Source organism: Oncorhynchus gorbuscha, linkage group LG03 (genome assembly GCF_021184085.1).
Source record: "Oncorhynchus gorbuscha isolate QuinsamMale2020 ecotype Even-year linkage group LG03, OgorEven_v1.0, whole genome shotgun sequence".
In the NCBI taxonomy this organism is placed as follows: Eukaryota; Metazoa; Chordata; class Actinopteri; order Salmoniformes; family Salmonidae; genus Oncorhynchus; species Oncorhynchus gorbuscha.
The window spans coordinates 83,136,283-83,158,472 of NC_060175.1; the positions used below are offsets into that span (position 1 = coordinate 83,136,283).

The window sequence follows — 22,190 nt, forward strand, 5'->3', positions numbered from 1 at the left end:
TCTAGTTGTCACTCATTTGCTCTGAGTTGTTTAACTTCTCATGCACGCACACACCACATCAACCCACTGTTTGTCTGCTGTTGTACTTGCTCTGTTGCCAGTGTCTTCTCCCTGTTGTCAGTTTTTATTCTATCACAGCCACCGTCCCCACAGAAGGCCTTTTTGCTTCTTGCCAGGCATCATTGTAAATAAGAATGTTCTTAATTTACTTGCCTGGTTAAATAAAACATTGAAATTATAATAACATAGTATAGTCTCGAAATGAGAATTCTCTGGATCTGCGGGGGCAACAAGATCCCTTCTAATAGCGTGTTAGCAGGTGATTGAGGAAAAGTAGTGTTAGGAATTTTATGAATAATGACTAAACAATATCTACATTTGAAATAGAACTATAACTAATTAAACTTAAACTCTGTTTTATTATATCATAAGGAATGGATTGTGGGTTTTAAGTAAGCAGAAATGATCGTTAATCTATGGTTGAACCGACTCAATTTAGCTCTGGGATGTTTGGATAAGGCAGCGAGTGTTTTCCTGGGTTTTCCATTATCTGGAACTGTCTTCTAAATAGTGATGGATGAAGGTGAAGGTTCCAGAAGTTGATCTTGATAAGTGTGTGTCTGGAGTGAGCGAGCGAGGGGGTTGGAATAAACTTTTGAACCTGTTTTGCCCTGGTCGATAGGAGGAAGGACATTTTATAACCTATGACGTCATATTTTGTATATAAACTGTTGTTTTTGGTTCCATGGCAGGGAGCTCCGAGAATAAATACTATTATCTCATTTTGATAAGACTGGTCCCTGTCTATTTTATACAAAAAAATAATCTGACAAATTCTTAAATTATGATATTTCTGTGACAAGTAGGAAGGTGAGAATGAACAAAATTATGGAGCTTGAAAAAAAGCAGGAAATATTCATTTGAAGCAGATTATATTTAGCTAAAAATACATCTTTGAAATATACTAAACCTCTCTCCTGCCACAAAACAAAAGTCTGGTAAAGCTTGGATGGTAAAAATGTATGGTTGTTTGTGTATTGTTTCAGAAGGGATCTAAAATAAATACTATGGTGGAAATGCAATAATTACCAACGAACAAGAAACGGTTTCTGTCAGGAGGATCAGAACTGGAAATCAGACCAATGATATGATGAGTCAATGTAGCCACCAAGCAGGCCATAACAGAAAAACAACCTTTGTCAATCTTGCGTGTCGTCTCCACCTAGTGGACAAACTGGAACTCTTGAAAAATGTTTTTGAATGAAAATGCATGACTGACTAAATTAATCAATTAACCATTTAAAAGAGAGAACTCAGCAGAATGTCTTACCTGTCATTTTCATCTGGGTCTAATGGTTGGTACGTGACTTTATAACATTCTATTCTCTTCAGGAAGTCCTCCATCACACTCTCTCTGTGTCTCTCTGGGTAGTCTGGACTGGATACCTTCACATCCTGGGGAGGAGAGTGTGGTGCACAAGACAAGTGTGGAAATACCTTGAAGATTATTGGAGAATGTTTTAACGAGAAGTAGTACTCATATTTTTTTAACATTCAAGTTAATTTACCATAACATTAGCAGCAATGACATCAGGGTCGTCGCACAATGACTCCACAAAAAACACCTGCAAAAGAGACCAATCTATGAAGACCCACTTCAACAAACCATTGACAATAACAATTGAGAATAGTTTCTATACCCAACCCTAGTAACATGCATGACATGAAACTGACCTTGTAAGCATGTTCCTTTGCAAAACTAAGGATTAATTCTCTCCTCTCTCGGGTGGTGTTTGTGGCATCAAAGACCTGAAATACACAAGATAGTAAACACGTTATATAAATCAATCACGTCACTGATATGTTTTATATCACTATTTTATCTCCAATTACTCAAAACAGAAAGAGCAAAGAGTAGATCCTCACAGCGATCTGGCCCCCCTCAGTCAGATAAGCTTTGACATCCCGCAGTGCTACCAGAGCACACCGCCTGCAGGAACACAGTGACCCACTTCAGTAATCCACATCAATAACAATTTAAATGAAAAATCTGTAACACTTCACAAAGCCAATAGATATTATGCACTATGTGGCTATAATGAATTGTAAGAGGACCCAATTACACCTTAGTAACACTTATGTTCAATCTGTTCAAATGTACAGCATAGAAATACAATATATTATTGGTTTCGTATAAATGCTTATAACAGTTGGTCTAGCAGCCAGCACTAAATACTAAAATGAGAGACTAGGAAAATGACAGTCTGCCAGATGACTAACAATGCGCACTACTTAAAACGTAATTACATTAATTGTTTATATCTAGTCGGGGCCTTGTAAACCTCCGCAGGTTTTGTAAATACAGAAAACACCTGCCTGGGGCTGTGGAAAACATGGAGGCCATATTCTAGAAAAAAAAGGGTTACTGCAATACTGTTTAACTCATCAAAACAACCAAATTCTTCTGCCACAGGTCCAAAAACACAGAGGGGAGGAGGAGCACTCACTTCCTGATTTCCATGGCCTCCTCGTTGTCATGTCTGAAGAAGTCATAGGATTTGTAGGCTTTTACAGCCTCTCGCCTGTAGACCCCCAGGTTGAACACTGCAACACAATACAGGACCATCATCATAAGCCTCAGGTGATGAAAGGCACGACATGTTCTTGTAAATCACGTGACATTCTACTGAACAGTGGAAGGAAGACAAACAGGTTCTGCAGCATTGCAGTTCAATGACATCCTCCACTATAAATATTTCTACACAAAAGAAATCCTTTGTTAGTGGTCTACACAAAGGAATTATTTTACACATCGTATAGAGCAGTGGTTCCCAAACTGTTTATTTTTTAACAGTGACACACCTTGATGGGATAACAAATCTTGTGGCACACTTGAAATGTCCCTATTAATGTATTTAGTGGTCATGACCTCCATCTCATCTGATGCACACTGTAAATGATCAATTTCCCATAAAAATTATAGGTTAGGGTTTCTTTGAAGCATTTTCATAGTTCCTTACTCATGATTCATTTGTGTGTATCCCTTTAAGAGCATTAAATAAGTCTTTAGGTTTAAACGGTTTGGGATAGAGACAAGCTGTTTTCTGCATTTTAAAGGTGCAACCACGGACATAAAGCTATGCTCCGTTTGTTTCTATGCAAGAGGCTGTGGTAAAATTGAGCCTAGTCCAACTTGCCTGTGCTAATGGTTCTCTCAGGCGAAGTAAAAATGATACAAATGACTTTGCTCATGATGCGCGCTCCTCAAACTATACAAATGTATAAGCCTGTAACAGCCTGAGCGTACAGGCCTTGAAAGAACGATACAGATGTACTATTTGAGTGACACTGGTGCCCCCAATTCAAAAATCCATGTTCATTCCACAGGTCACACTTCTGAGTGTTTGAAACTGGAAAGTTCCTCACGGCACACCGGTTGAAAACCACTGGTATAGAGGATTATGATTGGATTGAATAGTGACATGAAGAATGAGGAAGGTGTCGCTTCAATGCATATCTTCCAGTTGGAAGGTTCTGGAACAAAATTTAAATACAGTGATGCCTTTATACTAACCCTTGGTTGGCACTCCTATCCAGTTGAGGTAGCGGGTTAGCTTCTTGGACATGTAGGTTTTCCCTCTGGCAGGAAGACCAATCATGACAATCACAGTGGGGGAGTTGGTCATATAAGAGGCCCATGCTGTTCACAAAGACACATCACTCACAACCAAACTACTTACTTTGAAATACCATTAGAATGTAGGCCAAGGTATAAACAATAAGTCCATCTTTAAAAATGAAAGTCAAACAGTTTATCCATTTTCAGTTATTCCTGTCCCCCCCATTCAGATGTTATCACTAGTAGCTGCTTAGCAACTGACTGTGCACAGACACTGTTACATCCTTGCCCAGAAAAGTACAAATATAGCCTGGCGTTATGAGGGTTATTGTCTCCCTTCTTTAGTATGTTACTGTAGATTCAAGAAAGCCCACCAACACCCATCCTCAGTCCATTGCAAACAAACCCTTGCCATGCTTAACAAGGCCACGCATGACTGTCACGTGTTACATTTCTAGAACCAGCAAGGCGGTTTAAAAATCTAGATGTTATCGAGCAGCCAGTGAATATGTTTGTGTGAGTATGAAGTATGAGTCTCCAGATTGCGCAGAATGGACTGGAAAGTTAATGCCAGACTTGTTTAACTGGGGATGACATTTTGTTATTGCCAAAACACACTCACTGGTGACAAAATACATCACATATAATCTACAGGTAACTGCCAAAATAAAGGAAACACTTGAGTAAATGAGGGATAAAGTGTATTGAAAGCAGATGCTTCCACACATGCTTAGGGCCATGTATAAAAATGCCCATTTGCCCATTATTTTGGCTACCATGGAGAGAAGAGATATTAGTGACTTTGAAAGAGGGTTCCCAAAGGAACCTTTTGAAAGCCAGCGAGACAAAAGAATAGGACTGATTACTATCTAAAAAAGGGCACTTCGTGTTCATTTCTAAATGTAAAATTTGCACAGCAGCCCAAGACCAATTCAATGCACTTAATCAACACAATTGCATTATATCGTGACAAAAAAAAGGTCTGAATGGTTCTGCATTTAGAGGAAGACAGCTTACAATGAATACCCAAAGATCAGATTGATGCATCTGGCAATGAGTTAACATTTAACCTAATTGGGTTAACACAGGAAAGGGACCAGACTAGAACATGATACTGGAAGACCCAGACACACAGTACTTACAGCATTTCTTATGTACTTCATTGGCCCTGAGCTCTGTCCGCTTTCCCTCTGTTGAGGTTTCCAGCTCTGCAGTGCCTTTCTGCTGGCTGGCAGCCATGATGCTAGTAGAAATTGAACACTGTCACTGTGGGACCACCCATATGTAAAATGTATGCACGGATGAGTGGCTTTGGATAAAAGCGTCTGCTAAATGGCATATATGTTATACTATTGTGCTGTCCAATGACTGGTTCTGTCACGGCTGGGTTGCCTGGCTGAGGACGCTCTGGGACTGGGAGGTCAGGTCACTAGCTGAGTGAGGTCATCATCATCTCTCTGCAGAGAATTTTACAGATATTCGATGTTGAAGGTCTTACTTTTTAAAACAATGGTACACTGGGAGAGTACAATACGCTTCAGTAACGTACAGAGATGACAACACTTGGCTGACAAGGCTTGTAAAAGATCAGTAACGTTTAACATCTCAAACTTCTAGGCTAAATCAAATTATTTGAGAAATCCCTGCATCAGCGTCTAGCTAACTAGTTGTTTAGTTCATCTTCCCACATTCATTTGTTGACTTTCAATCATAGCTAGCTAGCATACTTTTGACATTACATGGTCAAAAGTATGTAGACACCCCTTCAAATTAGTGGATTCGGCTATTTCAGCCATACCCCTTGCTGACAGGTGTATGAAATTGAGCACACCTCCATGCAAACTCCATATACAAACATTGGCAGTAGAATGGCCTTACTGAAAAGCTCATCGACTTTCAACATGGCAGCGTCATAGGGTGACACATTCCCATCAAGTCAGTTCATCAAATTTCTGCCCTGCTAGAGCTTCCCCGGTCAACTGTAAGTGCTGTTATTGTGAAGTTGAAAAACATCTAAGAGCAACAACGGCTCAGCCGTGAAGTGGTAGGCCACACAAGCTCACACAAAAGGACTGCCGAGTGCAGAATTAATCAAACAAAATTAATTGCCTCTGGAAGCAAAGTTAACAAAATAACTGTTCGCAGGGAGCTTCATGAAATGGGTTTCCATTGCCGAGCAGCCACACACAAGCCTAAGACCACCATGCGCAATGCTGGCTGTTGGCTGGAGTGGTGTAAATCTCACCGTCATTGGACTCTAGAGCAGTGGAAACACGTTCTCTGCCAGTCCGACAGAATCTGGGTTTGGCGGATGCAAACCCTACTTACCCCAATGCACAGTGCCAACTGTAAAGTTTGGTGGAGGAGGAATAATGGTCTGGGGCTGTTTTTCATGGTTCAGGCTAGGCCCCTTAACTCCAGTGAAGGGAAATCTTAACACTACAGCATACAATTACATTTTAGACAATTCTGTTGGTGTGCTTCCAACTTTGTGGCTACAGCTTGGGGAAGGCCCTTTCCTGTTTCAGCATAACAATGCCCTGTGCACAAAACGAGGTCCATACAGAAATAGTTTGTTGAGATCGGTGTGGAAGAACTTGACTGGCCTGCACAGAGCCCTGACCTCAACCCAATCGAACACCTTCGGGATGAGTTGGAACACCGACTGCGAGCCAGGCCTAATCGCCCAACATCAGTGCCCGACCTCACTAATGCTCTTGTTGCTGAATGAAAGCAAGTCCCTGCAACAATGTTCCAACATCTAGTAGAAAGCCTTCCCAAAAGAGTAGAGGATGTTACAGCAGCATGATTTAAAAAAAAAGAGATGTTCGACAAGCAGGTGTCCACATACCTTTGACCATGTAGTGTATTTCACAAGCAGTTTAGCTAGCTAGTTGACGTCAGCTTTAGCACTGTAACAGTAGGCATATAGGCTATGTAGCTAATGTTAGCTAGCTGAGCATGTTGAATCACACTCTATATCTGAAGAAAGTGACCGGTTGGTTTATTTTTTTACATGTCCATAGCTATGACTTGTTTTATACAATAACTTGACTTTATTTTCACTGCAACAACATAGCGATTCAACTACGCAAGACAGATAGTATTCAGCAGCACTTACCAAAATGACGATAGACGAGTCCACACAAATGTAGCTCTCTTTGGTGAGTCACTTTTGATTCAGTACAGTATTTAATCAGTTCGTTCCGAGGTGTTCCTCATCCTCTTAATGTTTGGCTCCTCCCGGCGTCCGCAGGAAACGAATCAATATGCGCGCTGACAATGCACACACGAGTAATATGATATTATGGTCTCCATTTAGGAATGAGAAACGCTCTGTTTTATGTCACACACACATTTTATTGGTATATCTAAAAAATAAAATAAAATAGCCTTTCATTTTCTTGTTTGTCTACGGTCAGTTAGGCCTACCATCTTGAAGCCAGTAGGCGGAGCGCTTTGATACGTTTCGATATTCATTTAGTTACTGTACATTGTTTTGCTTACTCAACTGTATTCACACACTGAAAACGAATAGGACATTTTACTGGTAATTACAATTCTTTATTCTTTCAAAATAACTAGTATACCATAACATATGAACAACCCCGTATTAGTATAATATGTGCTTGATTTGTAAAATAATGACTGGTAGTTTCTTAATGGCCCTCTGTCTAATTTGTTTATGCATGTTTCACTATTTGCATCTCTCAAAGAGGAGTTGGCCAATGGGGATGGTGTAATCACCTGTGACAAGTCTAAGGAGGTATAACTACAGTCAGGTAAGTGAGATTTTCTACTACCATAGAAAAGTTCATCAGGTAATTTATTTAGTGTCCCATCATTACCCCAAAAGTGATGCATGGCCAAATGTTTTTGACATTATTGATACAATCCAGACCATTAGTTCAAAAAAATCCAAGCCAGATGGCTGAAGTGTTTTGTATTGTCCAAAGTCACTGTCTCAACAGGGTATATGACATCAGGGGTAGCCCCTTCATATGCCCATTATAGCCCTTTATAACACACTGTATACAAACTGCCTGAATATCCCTGATCAGGCCATTTTCTCCTGAAGGTTCCATTCTTCCAGGCTCCTGATTCTGAAGGAAACTATGTTCTAATCTAGGTTCAGATCTAAATTCTATGCTATGCCAGTGTCATGCAGAGACCAGTCTAACACTTCTGTGGTTGAAGAGGAGAACATGAAATCTGAGACCAATTCACCAACCCTAAAATGACATGAGACTGAATACAGACTAGTCTCCATCCCCAGACAGACAACAAATTGTGATTGGTGCTATGATCTCAGTAGGATCTTTGCAGGACTCTTGTTCTAAGCTATGAGGAAGGCCATTCAAAAGAGATAAAACATGAGCTAACATACAGCTAAATATCATTGAAGACAGCGATTGTATCTGTAATATTAACATCTCAGCTAATATTACATATAGCAATGAGTAGAATAATGTTGGTGACAAGGAGATGTAACAAATGGATGTTTAATGATTTCTTTGGACAATGAAATGTACACGTCCGTATGATGTTTTACAAATAAACAATAATTAACATACTGGTGCCCCTGCATCAACTGCTTTCCCAGTTCTACTAATTGCCATATTTGACATGAGATAAAAATACAAAACTGACTGTGGATCACACGAGCACTTTGAGGGCAGCCTTGTTGTGGCACAGGTGTTAGCCATTTAGGAGGAGAGCCAGCTCTTCAAGGGGACAAGTTGCATTGAGATCCTGAAATTGCAGATCTTTATCAAAATTCAAAATCAATCCCTCGCATAGCTTTGCGCAAAAACGTAATCGCGGCACTTTGCCTTCTGATCAGAGGTTCTTTGCTTCTGACAAGAGTGGGTGGATTTTCTCCATACCTATCCAATCATTTCAGATCTAACAGGAGTGCCTAGGCTAGAGGGTTGATTTGGAATTCAGCGAATGAGTGGAACATGGCGAATCATGAGAAAAAGAAATGTAAAGCTGAAAGCTCATATACACATGTATGCTGTAGCGTGATAGTGTGAATACACCTCTTTTTCAGTGATGCTGACATGTTTCTCTAGGAAGGCATTCAAACTCCACACCATCTCAGTACAATCCTATACAGCACCATCAATTCTTTCAAAATCCAGAAAAATAACAATATAACCTGTGGCACAGGTCAAAACAGTCTAGTGTGTTTTGGCTGACTGCATGGTCAATTCAAACCAGTCACAGAAAATGTCTCATACAAAATGTTTTTTAAAATTATCTGTACACAGGAATAAGAGGTCAAACTGCCAGCCAGACACCATAATAAGAGTACATTAATTCAGCTTGAGCATAGTCTGAAATATTTAGGTTCTTAGACCTTTTCAATGCACAGATAAGTGATACATAGCAAATGCATTTCTTAGTTTATAATGTATGCTATGTTGTCATTCTTTTGGATCATTATTAATTTGACAGTTGGTGTTAAGGCTTTGACCAATGAAGTAGTGGTTATTAATGACGACCAAAGCGCTGTTATGGTTCGTTCGACTGTTGGCTTGTTAAGTGACTGAGGGCTCACCTGGAGAAAACAGCTCATAGCCTAAGCATTAGACAGGAGGAAGAGGAATAGTTGAAGCTCCTCATGGGACATTGTAAGACAAGGTCACATATTGTTTGACTTTCACCTATCACTTCAGATCTGAGAACACTGAAAGTTTAGGGGCTAGGGGTTGTTGCTTTTTGACTGGGCATCGGAATCATTTTTACATTGCTAGTTCAAACTTGCCATTTTACTTATTGCTTATACGAGTTATCTCCCAACACCACTGGCAGAGCTCTGGCATATGCTGCTGAAAATAAACCAGTCTTGGTAATCAGGAAAAAAGGAGAGCTTATAGTTGATTCCACTTTATGATTCAAATGTACTGGAGGTTGAGTAGGAAACAGGGAATGTTGTAATTAAGTGGTGCACAATACCTCATGGTCCTCTGCAACAAATATGGGTAAAGTAACCAGGTAAACAAGTGGCATAACAGGTGCAGTTATCAAGTAATTTTCAATGCATGTTACATTCCTACCTTAGCGCACATCAACTGGGCCTGGTAATCTCTCTTCTTCCCTCAACAGGGCATAGAAGATGTAAAACATGAGTCTGCACAGACACCGACAGACAGCATATTGCGTGTTTATGAGAGAGAGAATGATTGCATCATGTGCGAACATCATCACGACAGTACATGTACTTGGTCTATAGAAAAACTACCATAGTACTGAACACTGGACCTTGTCTAACAAACAATCTGGTAAAGAACATTTACAAAACTATTATGGTAACCAGTTTGAGATAGATAGAATGCTACGGTCTTCCTTAGTACACGATAACACCATCTGCTATAGATTCCATACAGAGTAAAGCTTATCGTCCACAACCAATGGAGTGGCAGCCTAATACAAAGAGAAAATAGGAAGACTGTGTGGACAGTGAATGAGTACACCTGTGTGTATCCTGAGTGTGTGTGGTAAACGATAGAGGCTGCCTGGACTAGCCCAGCCCAGCTTGCAGACTCAGAAGAAGTGAGGGGATGAGAAGAGAGTAAACTTCTGGGATACCAAGATTCTTCAGCTGACAAGGAATAAAGATGTCCTTTTATCCAAGATGCACATTTAAGACAGTCTTGATGCATTTCAGGAGGAGATAATAATAATAATATTAAGAGTAATAACAATAGTATTAAATGTCTGTTGAGGTCTCCATCTCCATGGCAGCCAGGAAGGAAGTGGTTTTGCATTGTTCTGTATTTTTTAGCATGCCTGTGCTCTCCTGGGTTCTACTCTGATTGTATGCTGCACTGCCATTAGGGGACCAGGCTCTGTACCCCGGGGTGTGTCTAGTGCATGTGTGAGGCTGTTCCTTCATGGGGTGCAGTGTGTGTGTGTGTATATGTGGGTGAGAGAGGCTGTTCCTTCATGGGGGAGCAGAGTGCCGGTGGCGGTCTGTTCTCAGAGGCGTGTCTGGGCCTCGGGGACGTAAATCTCAATGCTGTCTGAGCTTTCCGTGGCAGAGTTCTGTCGTACCGACGCCGCGCGTTTGGCCGCCATCAGGCGTTTTCTGGCCTCCTGCCGCTGCTTGTCCACCACAGAGTCCACGCTCCGGTCCTTCCCAGAGGTCAGCTTGGACGTCTTCTTTGGCACAGAGGGGGGAACAACCTTCCTCTCCACCTGAGGATGAGACAGAGATATTAGGATGAAGAGACAGAAAGAGATTAGGATGAAGAGACAGAAAGAGATTAGGATGAAGAGACAGAAAGAGATTAGGATGAAGAGACAGAAAGAGATTAGGATGAAGAGACATTGGAATTTTGGATTCAAACCCATTAAGAATATGTAGGATGTGTTTGTGCATAAAGTGTGTCTTTTTAAAAATTAAATAGAAAGCTGTTTGGATGATAATAATAGTAATAAGTCATCAGGATCTATCAAGGTGATATGTGGTGTGAGTCCAATACCTTCTTCTCTGGCAGCTGCCAGTTGTTGGCCTTGAGTTGCCAGAGCTCGTCAAACTTGACACTGATGTCCTCTACAGAGAGCTGCAGGAGGTCCCAGAACCCCGCCAGATCCTGGGCTGTGGGCCGAGGGTTGGCATTCACATTCTAACAGACAGGATGTGACAGGAAGGACAGTTCTAGTTGGCTTGTCTCGACACACTGACATTACAGAACATTATTCAGTCCTTTCCAGCCATGGCTCACTTTCAGAATACAGATTTAACATCAATATTAGCCATCCGTTACAGAGATGGATGTGTGTGCCTCATTGCTTAGAAGAAGTATGCCTCCATTTGGTATGTATGTATTTTGACACCAGGGGGAGCTCTGAAACCAACTCAACCTGCTGAGACTGAAAAAGGTGCATTGAAATGTGCCAGGCTAAGAGGGCATTGTAGGGTTAGTACTACTCACCAGGTTCTCATCACAGAGTCCTCTGAACTGCTGGAACTTCTGGGCTATGAGGAGCTGGGCACTGCCCACTGCACTGCGGACCGTTCCCATCACTACACACAGAAAACAACAGCCAGTTAGCAATCACAACAACATGCAGGTTCTCTAAATGGGCACAGAGCGCAATATTTTTTAATGGCAATATAAAATGTCCTTAAAATTGTATGGTTCTGTGGCATTTCTGACCTTTGTCCTTAATTACCATTGTCATTACAGCATACAATTTACATTGCTGGTGACACACTTCATCCATAGAGTAAATTACTAACCTTTATTTCCCCAAAAGTAATAAAAAAAAATGTTTTTATACACTTTATTTCATATTAACATTTGCATGAGTAAGATCATACAATACAGGTCTGCTGAGGAATAACCTGATGTGGGAGTCAATACTGTTCATTACACATTCAATAACTGCAACGCAGAGGTAGGTTATCTACCTGCCTGACGCAGAGGTAGGTTATCTACCTGCCTGACGCAGAGGTAGGTTATCTACCTGCCTGACGCAGAGGTAGGTTATCTACCTGCCTGACGCAGAGGTAGGTTATCTACCTGCCTGACGCAGAGGTAGGTTATCTACCTGCCTGACGCAGAGGTAGGTTATCTACCTGCCTGACGCAGAGGTAGGTTATCTACCTGCCTGACGCAGAGGTAGATTATCTACCTGCCTGACACAGAGGTAGATTATCTACCTGCCTGACACAGAGGTAGATTATCTACCTGCCTGACACAGAGGTAGATTATCTACCTGCCTGACGCAGAGGTAGATTATCTACCTGCCTGACACAGAGGTAGATTATCTACCTGCCTGACACAGAGGTAGATTATCTACCTGCCTGACACAGAGGTAGATTATCTACCTGCCTGACACAGAGGTAGATTATCTACCTGCCTGCCTGCCTGAGCCAGATCTTGGAGGATCAAAGAGTCTGTCTGCAGTAGTGCCATTAGACTGAAGGAGGTAATGAGCAGCGTTTGCCGTTAACTATTAGCATTAAAGGAGCCTGTCCTGCCTTCTCCAATCTCCACAGCAGACAGGAGCTTATATGGACTGTATTGTTTAGGGCTTCAGGGATGAGGACATCATCTCAATACCAATTCCACAAGTCATATAACTGACAAGGTTTTCACTGATAGGAGATTGTATCTCTGTCTAATGTATAGAGGTCTCCTGTTTAGAGTGAGTATGATAGACTGTCTCTTACTCCATGAAAAACCTCTATGCCTATCAGAATGAGTAGTCTACGGTCTTGTATACATTTAGCTGGTTAGTGTGAGTATGGTGTAGTGTCTTACCCTCCTCTGAGATGTCCTTGTCTTTGGTCTCCTGCTCCATCTGTTGACACCAGCCCTCCATACGTGCAGTCTCAGCCTGTAGTAGTTTGAGGAACCAGTTGCCATCCCGGAGGCAAGTGGGCGTGCCGGGCTGGGCTGCATCTCCCTGGACACTGCCATTGCCACTCTCCAAGCTGGGGTCTGGAGGGGGCAGGGAGGAGGGGTCCAAGGCCGGGTCCATTCTCTCTGGGAGGGAGGCAGACACTCTCGCCGGGACTGGGGCATGTTTGGGAGGATGCCATGCCATCGCGCTGTCCTCACCGTTGGAGGCAGTGAGGGCGGGATCTACCGGCTGGCTGTTGCAGTTGGCTCTACTGTTGTTTTCTGAGGGATGGGTGTCTTGTTGAGAGTCCTGAGGCTCTGTCTCTGTGTTCTGTCTGGAGGCCATGCTGCTGGCCCGGCTGAGTCTGGACGGACACACACACACACACACACACACAAATTAGTATTGGTGCAGTTCGGAGATCATTTACTGTGGATGTACTAAGGTTGACCTTGGGGCCTGACGGCCAAAAATCACTGCCCCAATCTCTGACTACTGTGGTCCAGAGATTACTGGAACACACTTTGTGTTAATACATAGACCAAGGACAGTTTGTATTCAGCCATTAGTGCTAGGTCAGACTTCCTCTCCCAACGACAGGCATACATTATGAAGTAGAGTTTGACTGATAGATCAAGGACATGAGTGCTGAGAGCACATTGCCTTTCGCAGTAAAAGCAGAGACGGCATGATGAGAGGGTGACTGAGTAAGCATGCAGGAAAGCGAGAAAGATGAATCGAGAGAGTGAGGGGGAGAGAGAGGACAAGATTACAACGTTCAGTGATAGGGAGAACAGACGGAGTGGGCATACTGTCCAACCAATGTGATTAGGGAGAATTACTATGTACTAGGCTGTTTAAATGGCCAGTTCTTCACAGCACTCTGCCTCCTCCACTGTAGCCAAAACAACAAAGGCCACCAATCAGACAGACCGAGAGAGAGAAAGACAGAGACGCTACACTAATACTGTACTGCTGCCAGCACGAGCTCAGAGTGACTGCTGAGTGACCTTGGTAACTGCCTGGACCAAACAGGCTGAAGCCATGCCAGGGCAGGAGGGGAGGGACTAAGGGAGGAAATAGGGATTAGAGGGTGTGGATGGATGGATGAGTAACGGTTGAACACAGCAGGAGACGCACAAGCACATGTGAAGCAGTTCAATTTAGAGATTGTGAAGGAAACATCAAGGTCTCCAATGTGAAAATGATAGGGATGTGAATATTTCCCTTTCAAGACGATTCGATATGCATCTAGATACGTGTGCTCCGATATGATACAGGAACGGTAGGTTTTAGTTTGAAACGATTCGGTTTGATTAGATAACGTAGATATGCGTTTCGGTTGGATGCAATACGATCTGTTATATAAACGCATTAATTTTCCATCCAAAATTCAAAGTTACTGCTGATGGAGCTCATGAGCTGGATCTGTCTGAGTGTGAGGGCTGTGACGATACCAGTATCGCAATATTCTTTCCATGGCAAAAATGAAAACACGAAGCGGCCCTAGTCAGTCCTTTAAGAATCTGCTGTATGTAAAATATTGTGTGCTGTAGCTTGGAAACAATTATGTTAAATCCTCTTCGTGTTTTGTTTCCTTGCCACAACAGTAACGAGTATCGTGATACTGGTAACATCCCGGCCCTAGTGTGTGTGTGTATAAAATGATGTATGTACTATGTAGGCACCTGATGTGAGCCATAATGGAATGACGCAATGTTGCCCATGTTTTCTCTCTCCCCACGTTGGTTCTGATATCACCAGCACCCCCTAATTAACTTGTCATTTCTGCAGATTATGTGTTTGGGTTAGTAACAGTGCTGAGCGATTAGTGCCTTTGGGCCCCCGAGTGTCGCAGCGGTCTAAGGCACTGCATCTCAGTGCTAGAGGCGCCACTACAGACACCCTGGTTTGAATTCAGGCTGTATCACAACCGGACGTGATTGGGAGTCCCATAGGGCAGTGCACAATTGGCCCAGTGTCGTCCGGGTTTGGCCGGTGTAGGCCGTCATTATAAATAAGAATTTGTTCTTAACTGACTTGCCTGGTTAAATAAAAAGTTACATTTTATGTTTATTTAAACATTGAGGTTGGTTTGGTTTTGGTTCAATTATTTAAAATAAAAGTGGCAATCATTTGGGTTGAATGCTGTAACACAGAATAAAACAATTAATAAAAGTCCCATGATGCTACTGACTGTCCATTACTGCTTATCACTTAACCATCATTTATTCACATCACTTTTATAAAATATTTCAATTGTTGTGTATATTACATTTGTTTATTTGATGACCATCATTACATTCCAAGTCATCATCTCATCTCTACAGATCTGCTGCCTATTCGGTCTGACAAAATAACTATTTTGTAGTTCTTCAAAGTAAATAAGGCATACTTTTATGGACTGCTGAATACCGACTATCAATCACAACAGCTGCTCTCTCTATATCCCCTCATGTTCATTCTTGTCTCTTCCGCAGCAGGCACAAAAGAAAGACCGGATAAGTAGATGCGCAATGGATTATCGTCATTGGAGTTCAAAAAATAAAACGTAACCTGATCCAAATCAAATCTATCGTAAGCGCCGCTCAGCAGGTATAGCCAGATGATAGTTAACTAGCTCACTAACAAGCTTGTGTCTGCAGAGTGGCACCAGAATTCAAATAAAAACATGTCTTGCCTTTTTCTAATTAATACATCCGATGTGAATCTTGATAACTACAGTATCCTTAGCATTAAAAAAGTTAATAAATTATTCTACAATTACAAATCTCCCCAACTTCTGAATCACGCTTGTAAAGTCAGTAGACTATGCTTCGGAAGGGGGAGGGGCAGGTAACACATACACACAGAATTTCAGCTGGCTGGCAGACACTGGAATGCGTTTCTGAGTGAGAGAGGGCTTTGCCCAGTTCCCTTGCTTTAAAAATAACTGTTCTGTTCCGGAACAGTATAGATGACTTTCGTTCCTGGTTCTGTTTCTGGAAAAATGTCATTATGTTCCCAGTTCTGTTCCCTGAGTCGGTTCCAACCCCAGGTCTCCAGTAGCTTATTTTTATTCCGGTAAAACGGTGCCTAGATAACAATAACCTAGAAAATTACACAGGTTGTCACTACTAATAAAGCCTAATACTGTATTATACAAGGCATTTTAGCAGTTGAACAATGAAGGTGCCACGTAGATGTGCAATATCAGGAAAAGGCAGCCTACTTCGCGTCAGTCAGCGGGTGAAACTGGGCACAGTGCAGTTTGACTAGACTACTGATATTGCCTGGGGTTGTTCAGCATGCAAAATGACTTGTAGATCAATGACTGTCAATGCAGTTACATGCAGTTCGACACTAACAGAGGACGCATCAGTTGTCACCAGAAATGTGGGGTATTTTCAGAAGGTAGAAAGAAAGTAATATGAGCAAAACATTTTAGGGAACCAACGATTCGTAATGTTTGAAATCGGGTTTCCTGACCGACGCATGCCTAGTATGCTAAATTTGCATTGGTTTGGTGTCTGTGGACCGCTGCACTTGCATCTTAAACATTTGAATCGGGACCGATGCGTATAGGTGATTCATTATATCCCTATAAAATGAGAAATGACTATTACGCAAGTGACTGAACAGCTGATTGAGTGATCAGCTGATTGAGATTATCTTGTGTTGATAAGGATTTGACTTACGGCCTGCCGTTCTCCACCTGCACTCCAATAGACTGGAACTTGGTCGAGGGGGGCGGTTGAACCTCTCTCTGGATTGGCTGAACGCAGTCCACCTAGGAGTCAACCATTACAACAAATTAGTCAGTCAATCTAAGCATCCTCCCAACAGATTACAGTGCATCATAGACATTAAAGCTGAACCAACAGAATTTAGAAAATTGATTCCTGGGCTCACCTGGATGCCGATAGACGAGAGCTTCCTCTTTGTGGGAACAGGCTCTGGAAGGGTTAGGGACTGATCTGGAGTGAGGCTGGGGCCTGGGTTTAGAGTGTCATTCTGGGGCTCAACCTGGGTGCCGGTACTTGTGGTGGTGCTGAAGAAGGGAAGTGGGAAGGAGTCTCTTGGGGCAGGGATGGGGGCTGCGGCCCGGGGTTGAGAGCCCTTGGCCAGGCTGCCTGTACGCAGGCTGCAGAGGCTATCAGAGGAGTTGCTGCGTCCTGATTGGCTGTTGGCCTCACTGCGGTGGTCCTGTTGGTCCAGGTATGTGTCCTGGGCTGAATCTGTGCTGCTCTGCACCGTCACAGAGATGTGGGGCTTGGAGGTGGTGCGCGGTGGGACCGGTGGTGGGCCCTTCTTACAGGAGCTGCTTACACACCTAGGGAGTGCTGGGAAAGAGGAAGGAAGTGCCATTAGTTGAAACCTGAACCAGGACAAAGCAGAAAGTTAATTAAAGTAGTGCCAACTGAACCACCACAACAGCTAAACTGAGTTGTAAAAGAACAGGGCAGATCAAAGACAGCCTGCTCTAAAGCAACTTCAAAAATACAATAAAAACATACCCAATTTTCCAAAACATATTTTCCCATGCCTAAACACACACACACACACACACACACACACACACACACACACACACACACACACACACACACACACACACACACACTTCCTGTAAACCTGCTGTTTCAGTTCCATTGACGTCAGTCAATCTGTCTCCATGGGAGTCCCTTACCTGCCGAGTAGTGCCTACTGCCTACCCTCCCAATCGTCTTTGTCGAGGGACTATAAAGTGGGGAAAGTCAGACACATTCTGTGTCCAATGGAAATGCGCTATTCTTCATTATGGAAGTAGCAGCAGGATAGTTCAGGGAACCATTGATCATTGACTCCTGATAAACTGCACAGATAGATTGATTGTGTTGTTGAATGAATAGCATACATTTTTCTGCCATAGAAACCCTTGGTTTCAAAACTGTACAAAAGAAACACAGTCCAAACTACAAAAAAATGAAAAACGCTTTCAGTGTAAACTTAAATGACTAAAATCAGATAAAGGATGTATATTATACTATAAATAAATTACAATAGTCTTTGAGAACTAACAATCACCAAAACAAAAGCTAGACAGTCAGGGGAATATAAAATTCCCAAGACAATTAATTTACCAGTATTGATTTTGATATTCAGTTTCAGCAAAAGAACACAGCATTAGCCATGGCAAAATGCATAGAACTTCAGGAAATTCTCTTTAAAACTGCACAATTCTCTCAGCTCCATGGCAGAATGTAGAATTTCTGGAAATTTGCTCTAGAACTGCAACATTTTCTATCAGCTCATGGCAAAATGTGTAGAATTGCACAGATTTAACTTTAAAACTGCAAAAAAATGTATCTTGGCTCAATGGAGAAATTCAGAAAATTGCAGGAAAGTTGTGGGGGGGGCCTCTAAAACTCTCAAATTTAACTGTGCCGACCTTGCCCATTGCCACGCTCCCTGCCAAACCCACCACCTAAACCCCTTTTTGATCCAGAAAACCCCTGAATAAGCCTCCTCATTTCCCCTGGAGATACCAATAACACACTGACAAACAATCACTCCCCGGGCTGATTTTACTGCAAACATTTCCAAGGAGTCAAAGAGGGAATTACCAGCAAGAGAAATAATCGGTCTGACACAAGAGCAGGGGATTTCACTCTAGCCTAGTGCAGGAGGGTGGACCTGGCCCCTGTTCTGGTCATCAGTGACTGATTGGAGGGTTACTGAATGAAACAGAGAGGTAATTACCATAATACAACTCAAAAGGGAACCCAGAAACTGGGTCAGGCAGGGCATATGCTGCTGCTAGATATAAAAATGCAAACTAAAGGAGAGGCTGGCCCTTTTGTAAGAAATAAGTTGCCATTTAAACTAGGGCTGGGAACTGCCAGGGACGCGATAGTTATGTGCCGACACAATACGTATTGCGATTCAATGGTCCAAACATATTGCTCACCATGTGTCCACTGAAGAGGGACAAGAGAGCCATGAGAACGAGTTGATCGGTCATGGCAATTAAAGTGCTGAAAACAAATTGGCTCCCTATTTAAAAGAAGACGGAGAACAAGCTGTGAAAGAAAAATAGTGCCGTTATGGTCAGGTTCCAAAAACGAGCGCAAAAATAATATGCCGACATTGTTAATAAAACGATCGTCAAAAATAATATCCCGATATGTAACCGTATCGATTTCCCCCCATCACTAATTTAAACAGTTGGCCGTGGGGCTTGGTGGAATCAACAGATCCCAGAAAGAGAGAGGACTGACAGGGCTGCCTGGGAAAATGGGAGAGGAAATACACTGGTCTGGTCCAGTTACAACATTCAAAGTCACATTGGCGTCAAGTATACTCCCACACATGACTAAACACACAGTCACAGGCTGAATGGAAAAAAAGTTTGTAGCACTATTACCGGAAACTGTAGGGAATAACCTACATACTTTACTACAAGGACAGGGTTATTACATGGGTTTGTCTAGGTCCATTTCACAGTTGATTCACCGGTATGAAAAGGGCAATGCCTGGCCTATATAGGTTAATGTTAGTGTGACCAAACATCCTTCAAGATCCTTTGTAAATAGCAACAGGGAAGTGTAGACATGAGATCTGTCATCAACAAATGACAGGCTGCTCCATTTAATTTAACACTCAAATGTCACCAACGCACACAAACATGCCTGTGGAATCCAGTGGCCACAGAGAGAAGAGCTGTCTCACACGTTACGCTAACAGCAGCAACCGCCTCAGCCCTGGGCCTGGCGCCAGCCGAGGACAAAAGGACACCGTTATTCCCAGAGAACGGGACCCATTCCTCAAATGCCCAGCATAGACACACAAGAGTCCAACGAGTTAATTAATGTGGCGTGTTCGGGGTTGTCACGTTCTTCTTAGTACTACAAGCCTCTTGATCCCCATGTCTACGTGGCTGGTACACATTCGCTAGTGTACCACACAAACATGTGTACACAGTCCAGACAGCCTACTCCCTCACCAAACAACTGACAGAGAAAAGGCAATCATCTGGCCATAATCCATCAGTAACATCAATGACAGAGGAAGTGCTGTTTTTAAGCACTAACGCTGTAGAACTACCTATTATTCATACTATTGGCAGAAAGGCTCTGTCCAGTCCTGCTGTGATTTGTATTACTGAACTATACTTGCTCTGCCCTTCACCATGGGCTGTCTGCCCGGAGGTGATTATGGGGTAGATTAACTAAGCTGTCTGGAACCTATTATCCTGTGGGGCAGTGCCAACCCTACTACCCACCCACTGGTCTCATAGACAGCATCAGCTATCCAGGGCTGGCATCAGAAGGGACAAACATCAGAAAACACTGAGCACTTGGATATCTGATAACATGAGTATTGCTAGTGAATGAGTCTGTGAATCACACCTCTACTTTGCATTCAATGCAAAACCAGTCTGGCCTAGGATATGTTAATGCACATGAGGCATGAGTGGATTACAGAACTGGAATTTAATCAGAAACAAAGTAGTTTTACAGTCTATTGTTGATTATAACTGACAGGGATGCAATGATGCAATGAAGAATGGTGCCGAAGGAGATGGCTGCCGTTTTACAATGCCCATAACCAACTGTGATATTGTGCATGTTTTTTTGCGTTATTTGAAAGTTATTTTGTATATAATGTTTCTGCCAGCATGTTTTATGACTGAAAATAGCTTCTAGATATCAGGACAGCGATTACTCTCCCCATACTGGAGGAATACTTTATCTTCAACGAGTCAGGCGGGAAGGAATTACTTCAGACGGCCGACAAAGCCCTCATCCCAACCATTCTTAGGAGAAAGAGACAGTGGTATCGTTGACGAAGATCCGGGTGCCATGTATCCGTCACCGAGTGGGTAATCTACCTTTACCATCAGTCCTATTAGCCAACCAAATCGCTAATTTAAAAAATAATTTAAAAAACACAAATTACGATCACCTATATCCTATCAGCGGGACATTAAAAACTGTAATATCTTATGTTTCACCGAATCGTGGCTGAACGACGACATGAATAACATACAGCTGGCGGGTTCTAAGCTTTTTCGGGTGGATAGAACAGCAGCCTCTGGTAAAGACAAGGGGTGACGGTCTATGTATATTGATAAACAACAGCTGGTGCACAAGATCAAAGGAAGTCTTGCCGTTTTGCTTGCCTGAGGTAGAGTATCTCATGATAAGCTGTAAATCACACCATTTACCAAGAGAGTTTATCTGTATTTTTCATAGCTGTCTCCATATCACCACAAACGGATGCTGGCACTAAGACTGCAGTCAATCAGCTGTACAAGGCCATAAGAAACTCAAATCCATTTTACCTCAAATCTACCAGCATGTTACACGTGCAACCAGAGGTGAAAAAAAAAACAACTCTAGACAACCTTTACTCCACACAGAGACACGTACAAAGCTCTCACTCGCCCTCCAATTGGTAAATCTGACCATAATTCTATCCTCCTGATTCCTACTTACGGACAAAAACTAAAGCAGAAAGCACCAGTAACTCTGTACCTGTACCCCCTGTATATAGCCTCGCTACTGTTATTTTACTGCTGCTGTTTAATTATTTGTTACTTCTGTTTTCATTTTTTACTGATCACGTTTTTCTTCTTAAAGTAGTTGGTTAAGGGCTTGTAAGTACGCATTACACTGTAAGGTCTACTACCCCTGTTGCATTCAGCGCATGTGACAAATAAAATCTGATTTGTCTGATGAAAAAGGTCTTAGGAGAATAGACTAGCTAGGCAAAGGGTTCTCTCCCGGTGGGGCTCATGGGGTGTCTCCTGCTCTGAAAGCAGTTAACCTCCATTTTAGCAGTAACAGCACTGTCAACATGTTGATGATTATCACGTTAACCTACATTGGATCACTCGTTAAAAGCAATGCAGTGAATTCTCCAAGACACACTCTAGCTCTATAATCATGTGTGTGAGAAGTATCTGATTACCAGTAATGGTCCAGCAGCCAGTTATATTATGGCCAGATAAATGACACTGAATAATGTGACCCAGTGTAATTTCATCCTCTCCGTCTTCGTGGTTTGTAACAGAGAGAGAGGCGAAACAGGTTTTACGTCACCCAAAATCTATCCACAAAAATAAGCCCATTTTTTGTATGAGATCAATGAGGGTTTGAATTTGGTCAACAAAAATTGTAAACTGAACAAACATCTAAAATCATGAGCTAAAATAAAATATCCCAGAAATTCAATTTTCTAGGCATAT

The 22,190-nt window shown here is 42.4% G+C and overlaps 2 protein-coding genes across 12 annotated transcripts in view; both read right to left on the reverse strand.

Moving 5' to 3' along the window:
- LOC124032064 (6-phosphofructo-2-kinase/fructose-2,6-bisphosphatase 2-like) overlaps positions 1–6,877 on the reverse strand; it is a 31,871-nt gene extending 24,994 nt beyond the window's left edge. For 5 of the 9 annotated variants that reach the window (XM_046344102.1, XM_046344107.1, XM_046344101.1 and 2 more), the window contains exons 1-8: positions 6,741–6,875; positions 4,762–5,076; positions 3,575–3,700; positions 2,508–2,604; positions 1,927–1,990; positions 1,735–1,809; positions 1,569–1,625; positions 1,331–1,455 (exon numbers count right to left, since the gene is read on the reverse strand). In XM_046344102.1, coding sequence (XP_046200058.1) covers positions 1,331–1,455; positions 1,569–1,625; positions 1,735–1,809; positions 1,927–1,990; positions 2,508–2,604; positions 3,575–3,700; positions 4,762–4,858 — 641 coding nt within the window. In that variant the 5' untranslated portion in view covers positions 4,859–5,076; positions 6,741–6,875. Of the gene's footprint in view, positions 1–1,330; positions 1,456–1,568; positions 1,626–1,734; positions 1,810–1,926; positions 1,991–2,507; positions 2,605–3,574; positions 3,701–4,761; positions 5,077–6,740 lie in introns of those variants that run through there. The other 4 variants (XM_046344104.1, XM_046344108.1, XM_046344103.1 and 1 more) reach the window with 4 other exon arrangements.
- A 549-nt stretch (positions 6,878–7,426) lies between these two features.
- LOC124032065 (disks large-associated protein 4-like) overlaps positions 7,427–22,190 on the reverse strand; it is a 127,735-nt gene continuing 112,971 nt past the window's right edge. For all 3 annotated transcript variants that reach the window (XM_046344111.1, XM_046344112.1, XM_046344113.1), the window contains 6 exons: positions 16,871–17,301; positions 16,657–16,748; positions 12,898–13,343; positions 11,563–11,654; positions 11,110–11,253; positions 7,427–10,822 (listed from right to left, as the gene is read on the reverse strand). In XM_046344111.1, coding sequence (XP_046200067.1) covers positions 10,604–10,822; positions 11,110–11,253; positions 11,563–11,654; positions 12,898–13,343; positions 16,657–16,748; positions 16,871–17,301 — 1,424 coding nt within the window. In that variant the 3' untranslated portion in view covers positions 7,427–10,603. The remainder of the gene's footprint in view (positions 10,823–11,109; positions 11,254–11,562; positions 11,655–12,897; positions 13,344–16,656; positions 16,749–16,870; positions 17,302–22,190) is intronic.